A 15,902-nucleotide genomic window follows, 5' to 3' on the forward strand; every position below is an offset into this window, starting at 1 on the left:
GTCTCTTTCATACATAAAGCAAAGGAGATAGATGGAGAGTGAAGAAAAAACACAAGTGTGCTTCGGCAGTGAGAGCAGTTGGTCTATTTGAATCCTCCAGCGCGCTGCGGCGGTGAGAGAGCAGTTGGTCTATTTGATACCTTAGGTGCGGTGCGGCGTTGAGAGAGCAGTTGGTCTATTTGATTCCTCAGGCGCGGTGCGGCGGTGAGAGAGCAGTTGGTCTACTTGATGCCTCAGGCTCGCTGCGACGGTGAGAGAGCAGTTGGTCTATTTGATGCCTCAGGCATGCTGGGATGGTGAGAGAGCAGTTGGTCTATTTGATGCCTCAGGCGCGCTGCGGCGGTGAGAGAGCAGTTGGTCTATTTGATGCCTCAGGCGCGCTGCGGCGGTGAGAGAGCAGTTGGTCTATTTGATGCCTCAGGCGCGCTGCGGCGGTGAGAGCAGTTGGTCCTTTGATGCCTGAGGCAGGCTGTGGTGGTGAGAGAGCAATTGGTCTATTTGATGCCTCAGGCGTGCTGCGGTGGTGAGAGAGCAGTTGGTCTATTTGAAGCCTCAGGTGCGCTGCGGCGGTGAGAGCAGTTGGTCTATTTGATGCCTCAGGTGCGCTGCGATGATGAGAGAGCAGTTGGTCTATTTGAAGCCTCAGGTGCGCTGCGGCGGTGAGGGCATTTGGTCTATTTGATGCCTCAGGTGCGCTGCGGCGGTCAGGAGAGCAGTTGGTCTATTTGATGTCTCAGGCGCGCTGCGGCGGTGAGAGCAGTTGGTCTATTTGATGTCTCAGGCGCGCTGCGGCGGTGAGAGCAGTTGATCTATTTGATGTCTCAGGCGCGCTGCGGCGGTGAGAGCAGTTGGTCTATTTGATGTCTCAGGTGCGCTGTGGAGGTGAGAGAGCAGGTGGTCTATTTGATGCCTCAGGCGCGCTGCGGCGGTGAGAGCAGTTGGTCTATTTGATGTCTCAGGCGCGCTGTGGAGGTGAGAGAGCAGGTGGTCTATTTGATGCCTCAGGCGCGCTGCGGCGGTGAGAGCAGTTGGTCCTTTGATGCCTCAGGCACGCTGCGGCGGTGAGAGAGCACTTGGTCTATATGATGCCTCAGGCAGCTGCGGTGGTGAGAACAGTTGGTCTATTTGATGCCTTAGGCATGCTGCGGTGGTGAGAGAGCAGTTGGTCTATTTGATGCCTCAGGTGTGCTGCGGTGGTGAGAGCAGTTGGTCTATTTGATGTCTCAGGCGCGCTGCGGTGGTGAGAGCAGTTGGTCTATTTGATGTCTCAGGCGCGCTGCGGAGGTGAGAGCAGTTGGTCTATTTGATGTCTCAGGCATGCTGCGGAGGTGAGAGCAGTTGGTCTATTTGATGTCTCAGGCGCGCTGCGGAGGTGAGAGCAGTTGGTCTATTTGATGTCTCAGGCGCGCTGCTGAGGTGAGAGCAGTTGGTCTATTTGATGTCTCAGGTGCGCTGCGGAGGTGAGAGCAGTTGGTCTATTTGATGTCTCAGGCGCGCTGTGGAGGTGAGAGCAGTTGGTCTATTTGATGTCTCAGGCGCGCTGCTGAGGTGAGAGCAGTTGGTCTATTTGATGTCTCAGGTGCGCTGCGGAGGTGAGAGCAGTTGGTCTATTTGATGTCTCAGGCGCGCTGTGGAGGTGAGAGCAGTTGGTCTATTTGATGTCTCAGGCGCGCTGCGGTGGTGAGAGCAGTTGGTCTATTTGATGTCTCAGGCGCGCTGTGGAGGTGAGAGCAGTTGGTCTATTTGATGTCTCAGGTGCGCTGCGGCGGTGAGAGCAGTTGGCCTATTTGATGCCTCAGGCGCGCTGCGGAGGAGAGAGCAGTTGGTCTATTTGAAGCCTCAAGTGCGCTGCGGCGGTGAGGGCCTTTGGTCTATTTGATGCCTCAGGTGCACTGCGGCGGTGAGAGCAGTTGGTCTATTTGATGTCTCAGGTGCGCTGCGGCAGTGAGAGCAGTTGGTCTATTTGATGTCTCAGGCGCGCTGCGGAGGTGAGAGCAGTTGGTCTATTTGATGTCTCAGGCGCGCTGCGGAGGTGAGAGCAGTTGGTCTATTTGATGTCTCAGGTGCGCTGCGGAGGTAAGAGCAGTTGGTCTATTTGATGTCTCAGGTGCGCTGCAGCGGTGAGAGCAGTTGGTCTATTTGATGTCTCAGGCGCGCTGTGGAGGTGAGAGCAGTTGGTCTATTTGATGTCTCAGGCGCGCTGCGGTGGTGAGAGCAGTTGGTCTATTTGATGTCTCAGGCGCGCTGCGGAGGTGAGAGCAGTTGGTCTATTTGATGTCTCAGGCGCGCTGCGGAGGTGAGAGCAGTTGGTCTATTTGATGTCTCAGGCGCGCTGTGGAGGTGAGAGCAGTTGGTCTATTTGATGTCTCAGGCGCGCTGTGGAGGTAAGAGCAGTTGGTCTATTTGATGTCTCAGGCGCGCTGCGGAGGTGGGAGCAGTTGGTCTATTTGATGTCTCAGGCGCACTGTGGAGGTGAGAGCAGTTGGTCTATTTGATGTCTCAGGCACGCTGCGGCAGTGAGAGCAGTTGGTCTATTTGATGTCTCAGGCACGCTGCGGCAGTGAGAGCAGTTGGTCTATTTGATGTCTCAGGCGCGCTGTGGAGGTAAGAGCAGTTGGTCTATTTGATGTCTCAGGCGCGCTGCGGTGGTGAGAGCAGTTGGTCTATTTGATGTCTCAGGTGCGCTGTGGAGGTGAGAGCAGTTGGTCTATTCGATGTCTCAGGCACGCTGCGGCAGTGAGAGCAGTTGGTCTATTTGATGTCTCAGGCACGCTGCGGAGGTGAGAGCAGTTGGTCTATTTGATGTCTCAGGCACGCTGCAGTAGTGAGAGCAGTTGGTCTATTTGATGTCTCAGGCACGCTGCGGAGGTGAGAGCAGTTGGTCTATTTGATGTCTCAGGCACGCTGCAGTAGTGAGAGCAGTTGGTCTATTTGATGTCTCAGGCACGCTGCGGAGGTGAGAGCAGTTGGTCTATTTGATGTCTCAGGTGCGCTGCGGAGGTGAGAGCAGTTGGTCTATTTGATGTCTCAGGCGCGCTGTGGAGGTGAGAGCAGTTGGTCTATTTGATGTCTCAGGCACGCTGTGGAGGTGAGAGCAGTTGGTCTATTTGATGTCTCAGGTGTGCTGCGGTGGTGAGAGTAGTTGGTCTATTTGATGTCTCAGGCACGCTGTGGAGGTGAGAGCAGTTGGTCTATTTGATGTCTCAGGCGCGCTGTGGAGGTGAGAGCAGTTGGTCTATTTGATGTCTCAGGTGCGCTGCGGTGGTGAGAGCAGTTGGTCTATTTGATGTCTCAGGTGCGCTGTGGAGGTGAGAGCAGTTGGTCTATTTGATGTCTCAGGCACGCTGCGGCAGTGAGAGCAGTTGGTCTATTTGATGTCTCAGGCACGCTGCAGCAGTGAGAGCAGTTGGTCTATTTGATGTCTCAGGCACGCTGCGGAGGTGAGAGCAGTTGGTCTATTTGATGTCTCAGGCACGCTGCAGCAGTGAGAGCAGTTGGTCTATTTGATGTCTCAGGCACGCTGCGGAGGTGAGAGCAGTTGGTCTATTTGATGTCTCAGGTGCGCTGCGGAAGTGAGAGCAGTTGGTCTATTTGATGTCTCAGGCGCGCTGTGGAGGTGAGAGCAGTTGGTCTATTTGATGTCTCAGGTGCGCTGCGGTGGTGAGAGTAGTTGGTCTATTTGATGTCTCAGGCACGCTGTGGAGGTGAGAGCAGTTGGTCTATTTGATGTCTCAGGCGCGCTGTGGAGGTGAGAGCAGTTGGTCTATTTGATGTCTCAGGTGCGCTGCGGTGGTGAGAGTAGTTGGTCTATTTGATGTCTCAGGCACGCTGTGGAGGTGAGAGCAGTTGGTCTATTTGATGTCTCAGGTGCGCTGCGGTGGTGAGAGCAGTTGGTCTATTTGATGTCTCAGGCACGCTGTGGAGGTGAGAGCAGTTGGTCTATTTGATGTCTCAGGCACGCTGTGGAGGTGAGAGCAGTTGGTCTATTTGATGTCTCAGGTGCGCTGCGGTGGTGAGAGCAGTTGGTCTATTTGATGTCTCAGGCACGCTGTGGAGGTGAGAGCAGTTGGTCTATTTGATGTCCCAGGCGCGCTGTGGAGGTGAGAGCAGTTGGTCTATTTGATGTCCCAGGCGCGCTGTGGAGGTGAGAGCAGTTGGTCTATTTGATGTCTCAGGCACGCTGTGGAGGTGAGAGCAGTTGGTCTATTTGATGTCTCAGGTGCGCTGCGGTGGTGAGAGCAGTTGGTCTATTTGATGTCTCAGGCACGCTGTGGAGGTGAGAGCAGTTGGTCTATTTGATGTCTCAGGCGCGCTGTGGAGGTGAGAGCAGTTGGTCTATTTGATGTCTCAGGTGCGCTGCGGTGGTGAGAGCAGTTGGTCTATTTGATGTCTCAGGCGCGCTGTGGAGGTGAGAGCAGTTGGTCTATTTGATGTCTCAGGCGCGCTGTGGAGGTGAGAGCAGTTGGTCTATTTGATGTCTCAGACGCGCTGTGGAGGTGAGAGCAGTTGGTCTATTTGATGTCTCAGGCACGCTGTGGAGGTGAGAGCAGTTGGTCTATTTGATGTCTCAGACGCGCTGTGGAGGTGAGAGCAGTTGGTCTAGATTTAGATTGCGCGGGAAGACTCACATCCCCTGAACTGGCAAGATAATGTACAGAACAATGTGTGGATATGTATGCGAGTGTGAACATAGTTCTGCAAATACATTGTTCCGTACATTGTCTTGCCAGTTCATCATGTTCATTGCTTTGAATCTGGTATGATAAAACTCTGTATTTTTGCTTAACTGTCCATCTCCTTTGGTTTATCTGTGTGAGACGGTTGGAAGATATGACAGGACATGCTAGTGTTCCCGCGCACGCGCACTGCTGCCACAACAGTTGGAGAATTTGATGGAATGATTTTCGTGTGTTACACGCAGGCGCGGTGCGGCGGCGAGAGGACTTGGTGTACTAGTTGATGGCTTTTACACCGCAATCCAACGTGCAGAAGAAAGCCGTTCTCGTGCCCGCGCTCGCGCATGCGCAGTACAAGAGGTTGGAGTTTTTGATAGGGTGGAGATTATGACAGAACACCGTGCCAAGCCCTTAGCAGCGGCTCAGCTTCCTGGAGCTAGTGCTGTCATCATCGTCATCATCATCAACTGACCCGGAGGAAGGTGCGGGGCCCCGGAGAGCGCCATGAACTACTTATCACTGCTGGTGTGTGTGCTGTACTCGGGCTGGTGTGCCGCCTTCTACCTCCCCGGCCTGGCTCCGGTCAGCTTCTGTAAAGGAGAAAGTGGGAAGACCTGCAAGGTGAGGAGGACTCGGCACTGACAGGGATCGGAGGGAGGGGACACACATCGCCCTGTCATACACACTCCTATAGGATGACACTTGTCTTATTGGTGGGGATCGGAGGACAGTCTATGCCTCATACTGACTGATCCACCAAGTTATGTCTGTGTACACGGGGGAAATCTCCCTTCACTTCCTGTCCCAGAGACACAACAGGAAGTCCCGCAAACTGAGGGACTGTGTCAATGAGCCCCATGATAGTTGTCACTGGAACAAGTGTCCTCCCCACCCCCTGTTCTGGTGACAACTGTTCGAAGATTTCCCATCAATTTCTGTCTCTTCAACCATGGTGACCGATATAAATAAGGGGGTTAGTCCTCCAATGAGGACAGACAGAGGGTCTAACCTGCCCTACTCTATACAAAGCAAAATAAAGGCCATCGGCCCGGTCACTTGTTCAGCTTGTTGATAGTGTGGTGTGTGTGCACAAGGCCATAGAAATGAATGAAATTAAAAAGAAAGGATCGTCTTCTAGCCACATCTGTAGGTTGTTTTCCAAAATAAGCCAGATGTGTTTATAAACACACAGAATAGAAGTTCCCAATCCTTTCCTCAGCATCTTCAAAAACCAGGCCAATTCTGACATTTCTCACGTGCATTTTAAAAATCTCTCTCTCTTTCTCTTTTTCTCTCTTTCTCTTTCTCTCTGGTGGTTGTTACAATTTTTAATGTCACATGATATTTGCACAGCAGTTTATTAACCACTTCAGCCCCTGAAGAATTTACCTTCCTGACCAGAGCACTTTTTACGATTCGGCACTGCGTCGCTTTCACTGACAATTGTGCGCGGTCCTGTATCTAAACAGAATTGACGTCCTTTTTTTTTCCCACAAATAGAGCTTTCTTTTGGTGGTATTTGATCGCCTCTGCGGTTTTTATTTTTTGCGCTATAAACAAAAAAAAGCGACAATTTTGAAAAAAACGCATTATGTTTTACTTTTTGCTATAATATCCCCCCAAAAAATATATAAAAAAACATTTTTTTCTCTCAGTTTAGGCTGTAATGTATTCTTCTTCGTATTTTTGGTAAAAAAAAATCACAATAAGCGTATATTGATTGGTTTGCGCAAAAAGTTATAGCATGTACAGAATAGGGGATAGCTTTATAGTATTTTTATTATGTATTTTTTTATTAGTAATGGCGTTGATCTGCGATTTTTATTGTGACTGTGACATTATGGCGGACACATCGGACAATTTTGACACATTTTTGGAACCATTGGCATTAATACAGCGATCAGTGCGATTAAAAATGTCACTGGCAGTGAAGGGGTTAACACTAGGGGGCGGTGAAGGGGTGAACTGTGTTCCCTGGGAGGTGATTCTAACTGAAGGGGGAGGAACTAACTACAGGAAGTGACAGATCATGGTTCCCAGCTAATAAGAACACACGATCTGTCACTCCTGTCAGAACAGAACAGAGAAGTGTGTTTACACTCATGCCTGTTCTGTGTCTCCAGCTCATGATCACTCGTGTCCAGCGGTCATCGAGACCATTGGCCACGAGCATCGGCTGTGCCTGCTATCGGCTGGTCCGGAAGCGGTTAAACACACATTTTAATTTACAGAGAGATCCAGTGGCATTTAGACCCCATATCTCTCCTTTTGGCCTCCAAAGCATTTGATCAGATGCTGTACAAGCCGATAACGGCTTAAAAAACAAACCGACTGTAGCCAGAAGTGATGAGAGTCTTGTCACTTTGGGCTTCTGAAATAACAGAAGGGGAGGAACAATGCCAGTTCCTCTCCCTGTGTTCAGTGCAGCTAATTCCACCGGTCGGATCAGTCCTGGGCTTCCTGGTGGGATGGGAGAATCCAAAAAATGTGGGAGGGGGAGGGCCCCCTTCTGCTGCCTGTAAAAGTGATATACAGCTATACAACGATCACTTTTACTTTGTAGGAAATCCACATCTCGAAGAAAACTGTATCATGGTTATATGCTTAACCATGATACTGGTATATTGACCTCAATACGAGGCCGTATATATATGTACAGTAGTATTGAGGTGGTTACAAAAAGCAGCCTCTTGGAACCACCTGGTGCTGTGGCGCAATGCAATTTCATGCACCCAAAAATGCACCACAGAATTTAAGAATTAATAGCCCTATGAAGTCCACTCTCTGCTGACATCACTGGAATCAGTCCAGGCAGTGCGTCATCCCGATTTAGGAAGTCTGGATCTGCCAGCAGCCTGGACTGATGGCAGTCTCAGCCTCTCAGCTAGCCGCTGAGACGGTCGCTCCCCACCCCTCCACAGCTCAGCGCTCCAATGAGCAAGGAAGAGCAGAGCAGGAGAGCTGCTGTTTGAAAGTTAGCAGCTCTCCGCTCGGGGAGGTGAGAGAACCGAGCCATTGGTGGCGTTCGGTGGCTCAGCTCTCGGTGAAGAGGAGGCGGGGGACAGATGCAGCATCGGTCAAAAAAACCCAAAAAAAAACATACTTCTCTTTTAAGGCTCGTACACACTATACACTATAAGAAAATTGGGCGAACGTTTATGACCAAAGAATTTTCGTTTAGTGTGTACACAACTTTCAACAGCCGATTCCGAATTTTCTTACGGCAGGAACAAACTCCAAAATGTTTCTCATATGGGAATAGAACGAACAATTTTCATTCAATGTGTACCATTTTCGTACAAGAAAAATCAGAGTAGAAAGACTGCGCATGATCAGAAACAATAAACAACCAAAAAAAAAGCCTTTGTCTTAGGAGAATTTTCATACAAATTTTCGTTCATCGGTTCCGATTTGCTGTAAAACACAGAGGAAAATCGGACGATCGTTCTCCCAATTTTCTTATAGTGTGTACCCCACTTTAGCCTCTGTTTGATCTCCAGTTGCCATGGTGCTGTACACATGATCAGCCCTGACACCAGCTATTTGATGGCGTGATAGTTCAGTTGAGTGCACAAGCAACAATGACTGTTCTCTTTCATGGGATGCCTGGAATGTTTTGGGAAACAGTTAAATTGATGGGCTTAATTCCCTTTTAAAATTTAGGAAGCAATAAAAATATAAATCCAGAGAGAAACCTAGATGATGATGAAGAAGAAAGTTCCCATCTTCCACCGGATTGGAGCATACTTTATAAGTGTTCGTGCACACACAGAGTTAGGCAGGCAATGGCATAGAGGGCCGCTAGCGATAATCGCAAGTGAATCCAGCAGGCTGGTTGTACCCAAGTTGATTGATTCATCATCTTGGTACATTCAGCCTGCCCATACACGGTTCTAATGAGAACTGGCTGTTCATTTGGCTTCTGTCAAAGTGGCATGACTGAAAAAGGTCTTCTGCCAATGGCTAAGAGCACTGACCGGAGTGTTCTGGCAGGGGGCTGCCCCCCTGTCAGAACAATAAAACAGCAGTGGAGATTACTGTACTAACATTTGATTGTTAGTACAGCGGTTCTGACCTGAGCTGTCAGTTTTTTTTTTTTTGTTCAGTCCCACAGGGTTGAACGGAAAAAAAGGTGTGTACAGGGCTTTAGCTGTATAGAATAAGGTTTGCACACATGGAGACTAATATACTATAGTTCAGTATAAGTCCCCTTTCACACGGAGGCGCTTTTCAGGCACTTTCACACTAAAAAAAAGCACCCGAAAAGCTCCTATTCTTATTAAAATCAATGAATGCTTTCACACTGGGGCAGTGTGCTGGCAGGGCGGTGAAAAAATGCTCCTCTCCATTAAAATGAATGGAAAGCTCTTCAAAAGCGCTCAGTGTTTTACTGGCAGTTTAGAAGCGCCTCAGTGTGAAAGGGGCCTTACATGACATGTATAAGCAGACCGTTTTAAACATGCAGGAAACTACAGTCATGGACTGCATATAAATGACCCTGGAACTGTTTAGAATACAGCATTGATACGACAGACACATTTTGTTCAGTATCTTTATCAGTACTGATTGAAGATCATTTTTTTTTTCCCTTGAACTTCCTGGTCTGACGCATAACTGCTCCATAAAAGTTAGTGATTGCTGAGATATTTTTGAGTGACTACTATGTTAATAAGCAAAGAAACAGTCCACTGAAGGTACACTTGTAATAGTATTGTGGCACCTAACCCGTTCAAATGGCTGCCGGTGGCCCTTCAAATGAACTTTGAGTACGGGTTCACACCTATGCGAATTAGATGTGTGTTTCCCCACATCTAATTCGCATAGTAGGAGAGAGCCGGTTCACATATCTCCGGGGCGGCTGCGGAGCGCACTGCACAAAAACGCTGTGCGTCTTTGGCTCCGTTTCAGGGCCCAATTCAGGCATAGAATCAGCCCTGATTCGTCCCTGCAACGGGGAACAGGGACGCACAGCGCTCCTGTGTGATCCGCAGCCCGTTATAGTGTAAACCCTTCCATATACACAGTGAAGTGACTGACCTCAGGTGATACACAGAGAGGAAAGAAATCCACCTACATAAGTTGTACCTGTTTATCTTAAGTCTTCTCTTCTCTACAGGTGCATCTCAAATAATTAGAATATCATCAAAAAGTTAATTTCAATAATTCAATTCAAAAAGTGAAACTCATATTTAGTGATCTATTTCAAGCATTTGTTTCTTTTTAATTTTGATGATTATGGCTTGCAGCTAGTGAAAACCCAAAATTCTGTATCTCAGAAAATTAGGATATTACATAAGACCAATAAAAAAAGGATTTTTAATACAGAAATGTTGGCTTACTGAAAAGTATGTACAGTATGCACACAATACTTGGTTGGGGCTCCTTTTGCATGAATTACTGCATCAATGCGGCATGGCATGGAGGTGATCAGCCTGTGGCACTGTTGAGGTGTTATGGAAGCCTGGGCTGCTTTGATTACGGCTTTCAGCTTGTCTGCATTGTTGGGTCTGGTTTCTCTCATCTTCCTCTTGACAATACCCCACAGATTCTCTATGGGGTTTAGGTCGTAAGGGTTCGCTGGCCAATCAAGCACAGCTATACCGTGATCAATAAACCAGGTATTGGTACTTTTGGCAGTGTGGGCAGGTGCCAAGTCCTGCTGGAAAATGGAATCAGGATCTCCATAAAGCTGGTCAGCAGAGGGAAGCATGAAGTGCTCTAGAACTTCCTAGTAGAGGGCTGCGCTGACTTTGTACTTGATAAAACACAGTGGACCAACACCAGCAGATGACATGGCTCTCCAAATCATCGCTGACTGTGGAAAATTTTGCATTTCATTTTAAAATCAAGGTCCCAGAGTCTGGAGGAAGAGTGGAGAGGCACAGAATAGAAGTTTCCCCCTTCATCTTCCAGGACAGCTTACTTAGAGAGATGATAGGCTCCGCCCTCTACAGGAAACTCAAATCAGAGTTTAAAAGGTCCCTCCCTTCCCTTGCACCTCAGTTTGTTTTGTGTTTCCAGAACCTTCCAGGAATACACCACAATGTTTGTTTCTTTCTCCTGTTCTGGTGGCTGTGGTTGCTGGACCCACCTTCTAGATTCAGACTGTGTGTGCCTGGAATCTGAAGTCCCTATGCTAGAAGGTCTTTTTACCCCCCCCTTGGTGGTACTTGCCGTTTGTTGAAATTGGCAACTTCCGCAACCTGCCGGTCTTAGAAGCCCTGGAGATGTGTCACGCATGGTATTCTCAGAGCAGCATGTCCCGCGAGTCCTAAGATGGCGGTGCCATCACTTCCGGTTCATGTATACCCTTTTCCCATTTCCGTCTTTCAGGACAGCACCATAGGGAGACTTTGGCTCCTCCCCACTCAGGAAACACCGCCTTCAATTTCAAGATTTAAACCTCACCGTCCTCCCCGGCCCCTCAGTTCTGGTGTTTACTCTGGTGGGGAGACACCGCTAGGGGCCAAGGGCTGAAACAGCCAGGGAGGCTGAGGCTGATTTATATCCTGAGCGGGGGGGGAACCAAGTTCCCTCTCTCCCTCTCTCCCTCCTACCCTGCAGTCTGAGAGGCTAGTGAGCCCTTAGTGGCTGGTGTTTCCTCCAGTGGGGAGACACCGCTAGGGGCCAAGGGCTGAAACAGCCAGGGAGGCTGATTATATCCTGAGGGGGGGGGGGCAAGTTCTCTCTCTCTCTCTCTCTCTCTCTCTCTCTCTCTCTCTCTCTCTCTCTCTCTCTCTCTCTCTCTCTCTCTCTCTCTCTCTCTCTCTCTCTCTCTCTCTCTCTCTCTCTCTCTCTCTCTCTCTCTCTCTCTCTCTCTCTCTCTCTCTCTCTCTCTCTTTTTCTCTCTCTCTCTCTCTCTCTCTCTCCCTCCTACCCTGCAGTCTGAGAGGCTAGTGAGCCCTTAATCGACTGCACAGCGTGCTCCTCCAGCTTCTCTTGGCGAAGCAGTAAAGCTGGAGGGGTCCGCTTTCTTCTGCCCAGGGGTGGCAGAACAGCACACGGAGGTTAGGGAGACCACACGATCCTCAGAGGGAAATGTTGGAAGCGGAGGCTTCACGAACTGCTCCTGGAGAATCCTGCACCAGCCACTCAAAGGTAAGAGGAACCCTGGGGTGGTGTTCCCTTACCTCTTTCCTGTAAGCTCCACAGGTGTTTGTTTTCCCTTGGTGGTGGGGGGAAGGGTTGTAACCGGGACCCTGGTGGTGGTTGGTCCTGGGAAGAGCACCCCTGGTGGCCCTCTGTGGGAAGTGCTGGTGGATGAATTCTCTGACTGCTCTTCTTTTTAAATTTATTTTTCAGAGCAAGTCTACGGGGAAAAAAAAAAAAAAAAGCAAGTCGCCCATAATGCCAAGAAAAAATGCCCTTCATGCAGAACCACGATGGGGGAGTCTTGGTCCAAGCACAACAGAGTATTGCTCCAAGCTTAATGGATGCTCCCTCTGGGAGTGGAGAGAATCCAGGAGGCGCCAGAGAGGAAGTTGAGGAGGAGCCTGATAGCGTTTTTTCAGATTCCCAAGGGGAGTCGGAGGGAGAGGAAGTGGATGGGGAATCCACAAAAGCCTCTCGCTACAAACTTTCTCTGGAAGAAGTGGAGGAGCTCTTAGGAGCTATCCATACCACTTTAGGAACCCAGGAGGAAAGGAAGAAGTTATCACTCCACGACCAGATGTATAGGGGCCTAGGGGAGCATAAGAAGAAGGTGTTTCCGGTCCATGAGGTCTTGGTCGATGCCATCAAAAAAGAGTGGCAAGACCCGGAAAGGAAACCTTCCTTTTCAAGAACTCTTAAACGAAGGTTTCCCTTTGCAGAAGAGGAGGCGCTGGTATGGAATAAATCTCCTAAACTAGACGCGGCCTTTTCACAGGTCTCCAGGTATACTGACCTGGCTTTTGAGGACATGGGGGCGCTCCCAGATCCCATGGACAAGAGGATAGATTCCCTCTTAAAAAAATCCTGGGATTCTTCCCTGGGTAACCTCAAGCCTGCCATGGCGTCCACAGTGGTGGCACGGAACATGGAATATTGGTTGACGCAAATTAAAGCACACATAGAGGCAGGGACGTCTAAGGAAACGATCCTGTCGTCATTCCCTATGCTCCTTAAGGGGGTGGCTTATCTTGCGTATGTCCGCAAGATCTGCAGCATTATCCAATTCAGCAAGGAGAGCTTTATGGCTTAAGACATGGCAGGGAGATAACGCATCTAAAGTCAAACTTTGTGAAATCCCTCTCACAGGGGACTTGCTGTTTTGGGCCTGGTCTGGAGGCCGTCTTGGATCGGACGGCCGACAGGAAAAAGGCCTTTCCTTTTAAAAGGAAATTTGCAGAGACTAAAAGAAAGTCTGGCCCTCGGAAGAAGTTTGACCCCCCCCCCCCAAAAAAAAAAAACTGAACAGCAGAAAAAGGTTTGGGGACAGAAGGGCAAAGGGCGTGGGGGGGGGGGGGCTATTTTTCGCCCTCCTGAACAGCCCAAAAAGACCAAGTGACGGAACCACAGTGGGAGGAAGATTGGGGTGCCTCCTCCCACAGTGGGAGATGATCACCTCCAATCAGTTTGATTTGGGGATCATAAGAAGAGGATACCGGTTGGAGTTTGCAAAACCTCCACCACTCAGACTCCTTGTCACCGCGCTGCCAAAATGCGCAGAAAGGTCATCAGCTCTTCTTTCATTTCTACAGGAGTTGGAGGAACAGGAGGTGGTAGTACAAGTCCCAGAAGGCGAGACAGGCAGAGGCTTTTACTCCCACATCTTTGTGGTCCGCAAACCATCGGGGAAGTTCAGGCTCATCCTGAACCTGAAGCCTCTGAATGTCTCGCTCACCTACAAGAGGTTCCGAATGGAGTCTATCTACTCGGTGAAAGCACTGCTTCCCCTGAACTGCTTCATGGCATCGATAGACTTGAAGGATGCCTATCTGCACATTCCCATCGCAGAAGGGTACCAGAAGTTCCTCAGGCTGGCGGTAAATACCGAAGAAGGGACATTTCACTTGCAGTTCAGGGCCCTTCCCTTCAGGCTATCCCCCCCCCCCCCACATCTTCACCAAGGTCATGGTGGAAGTCCTAGCTTTTCTGCGGCTCAGAGGCATCTCAGTAGTCGCATACTTAGACGATCTGCTCCTGTTTGCCTCTTCCCCGGAACAGTTGTCGTGGGATCTACAGTTAACAAGAGACATCCTGGAAAATCTAGGTTGGCTCTTGAACCTGGAGAAATCCAACTTGATCCCGTCACAAAAGGTAATCTTTCTGGGTTACATGTTGGATTCAACAAAGCAAAAAGTCTTCCTTCCCTTGGAGAAAATCCAGAAGGTGGACAGGGCAATGTTGTTACTCCAGGGCAGTCATCAGATATCTGTAAGAAGAGCTATGTCAGCTTTGGGCTTACTGACATCATCGCTTCCAGCAGTTCAGTGGGCAGGATTACATTTTCGTCCTTTACAACTGTTCATCCTGAGGGTCTGGTGGCGATCACTACGGCAAGGAGAGTGAGTGAACTTGAAGCCCTCTCTGTTAGGGCACCCTTTTTTCAGGTGTTTCCGGACCGGGTGATTTTTAGAACCGATCTGGCCTTTTTGCCAAAGGTGGCCTCGAGTTTTCATAGAGGCCAAGAAATTATTTTGCCTACCTTCTGTTCGAATCCTGTGAGGGAACAGGAACATATTTTTCATAAATTGGACGTTAGAACGTGCGTCCTTCAGTACTTGGATAGTACAAAACCGTTTAGGATGTCTGAGTCTTTTTTTATATTATTTTCAGGGACTAAAAAAGGATTCAAAGCCTCTAGGCGTACAATAGCCAGATGGTTAAGGTTAGCCATTATTCAGGCTTACGTAGTCAGTGGATTGGAGCCCCCGGAAGGTATTAAGGCACATTCCACCAGGGCAATGGTGACTTCTCAGGCAGAGTGGGCTGGTGCTTCTCCGGAGCAGATCTGTAGGGCGGCAACGTGGTCCAGATTTAACACGTTCGTGAAGCACTACTGATTGGATCTACTGTCAGCAAAAGACCAGGCCTTTGCTGTGCTGTCCTGAAAGACGGAAATGGGAAAATCGGAGTTACCGGTAACATCCTTTTCCAGGAGTCTTTCAGGACAGCACAGATACCCACCCAAATTTTTGGACATTCCTGAAGAACTCATCGCATGAGAACGTCAGGTAAGATAAAGATTATTATGACGTTTTCTTGTGTCTTCCCAGCTGGCCGGAGGTCCTCTTGAAGAACTGAGGGGCCGGGGGGACGGTGAGGTTTAAATCTTGAAATTGAAAGTGGTGTTTCCTGAGTGGGGAGTAGCCAAGGTCTCTCTATGGTGCTGTCCTGAAAGACTCCTGGAAAAGGATGTTACCGGTAAGCAACTCCGATTTTTTTTTTTTTTTTTTTTTTGCATTTCCTTTCGGCTCTAGGTGTACCAAGATGGCGTCTGATGACGCACTTCCGGTGACGTGCCAAAACCAGAAGTGATGGGACGCATTTTCGGCCGCGAGGATTCATTTTCTCCAGGGCTTGAGACTGTGCAGGGCGACCGCTGCTAGACCCTCTCTGGTGGGACTGTGGTTTCACTATAGGTTATTGTTTAGTCTCAGCAGCTAAACAAGTTCCACAGGTGCCCGTAAGGAGGTTACTTGTCGCAATATGGATGCTGACACCACCACTGGAGATGAGGAAGCACCCTGCCAAGCCCATAAAGAAGTGTGGCAATTGCAGATCTAGATTGTCTGACAATACTTGAAACCTTCTATGTGATTAGCTGTATTTCACAGGCAGTAGGATCAGAATTGGTAGCATGTTTAAAGGGTCTGCAAATGACATCTTCATTTCAGGCTTTTACATCTAAATTTGCTACAGTAGAACCCTCCACTTCTCAGGCTGTATCTATTGAGAGAGACTTCATCTCTTTGAATCCTAACTTGAAATTAGAAACCTTGTATTCACGGTCAGTCTCTGACCTAGAAGATAACGAGAATTTAGCCTCCTTCTAAGAGTCCGATGAGGTTGGTAGCTCTGCACATTACTTTTTTCCAGTTGAGGAGGTCGATGAACTTTTAAAGGCAATTTACACGTCAGAACAGATTGAGGAACCTTCTCAGGCCTCTTCTGTTCAAGACAAAAATGTACAGAGGCTCGCAAGGCCGTAAACAGATAACCTTTCCTGTTTATCAGTCATTGTGAGACATAATACTGAGATTTTTAGGGTAAAAGTTTGACGCCATTACACGAGCAGGCGCA

The 15,902-nt window shown here is 49.0% G+C and overlaps 1 protein-coding gene across 1 annotated transcript in view; it reads left to right on the forward strand.

Annotated features, from left to right (window-relative positions):
* The first annotated feature begins 5,005 nt into the window (after positions 1 to 5,005).
* Positions 5,006 to 15,902, forward strand: part of LOC141108044 (transmembrane 9 superfamily member 2-like) — an 81,239-nt gene continuing 70,342 nt past the window's right edge. The window contains exon 1 of the mRNA XM_073599235.1: positions 5,006 to 5,297. Within this exon, the coding sequence (XP_073455336.1) occupies positions 5,181 to 5,297 (117 nt within the window). The 5' untranslated portion in view covers positions 5,006 to 5,180. The remainder of the gene's footprint in view (positions 5,298 to 15,902) is intronic.

The sequence above is a fragment of the Aquarana catesbeiana genome, linkage group LG09 (assembly GCF_042186555.1).
Source record: "Aquarana catesbeiana isolate 2022-GZ linkage group LG09, ASM4218655v1, whole genome shotgun sequence".
Lineage (NCBI taxonomy): Eukaryota > Metazoa > Chordata > Amphibia > Anura > Ranidae > Aquarana > Aquarana catesbeiana.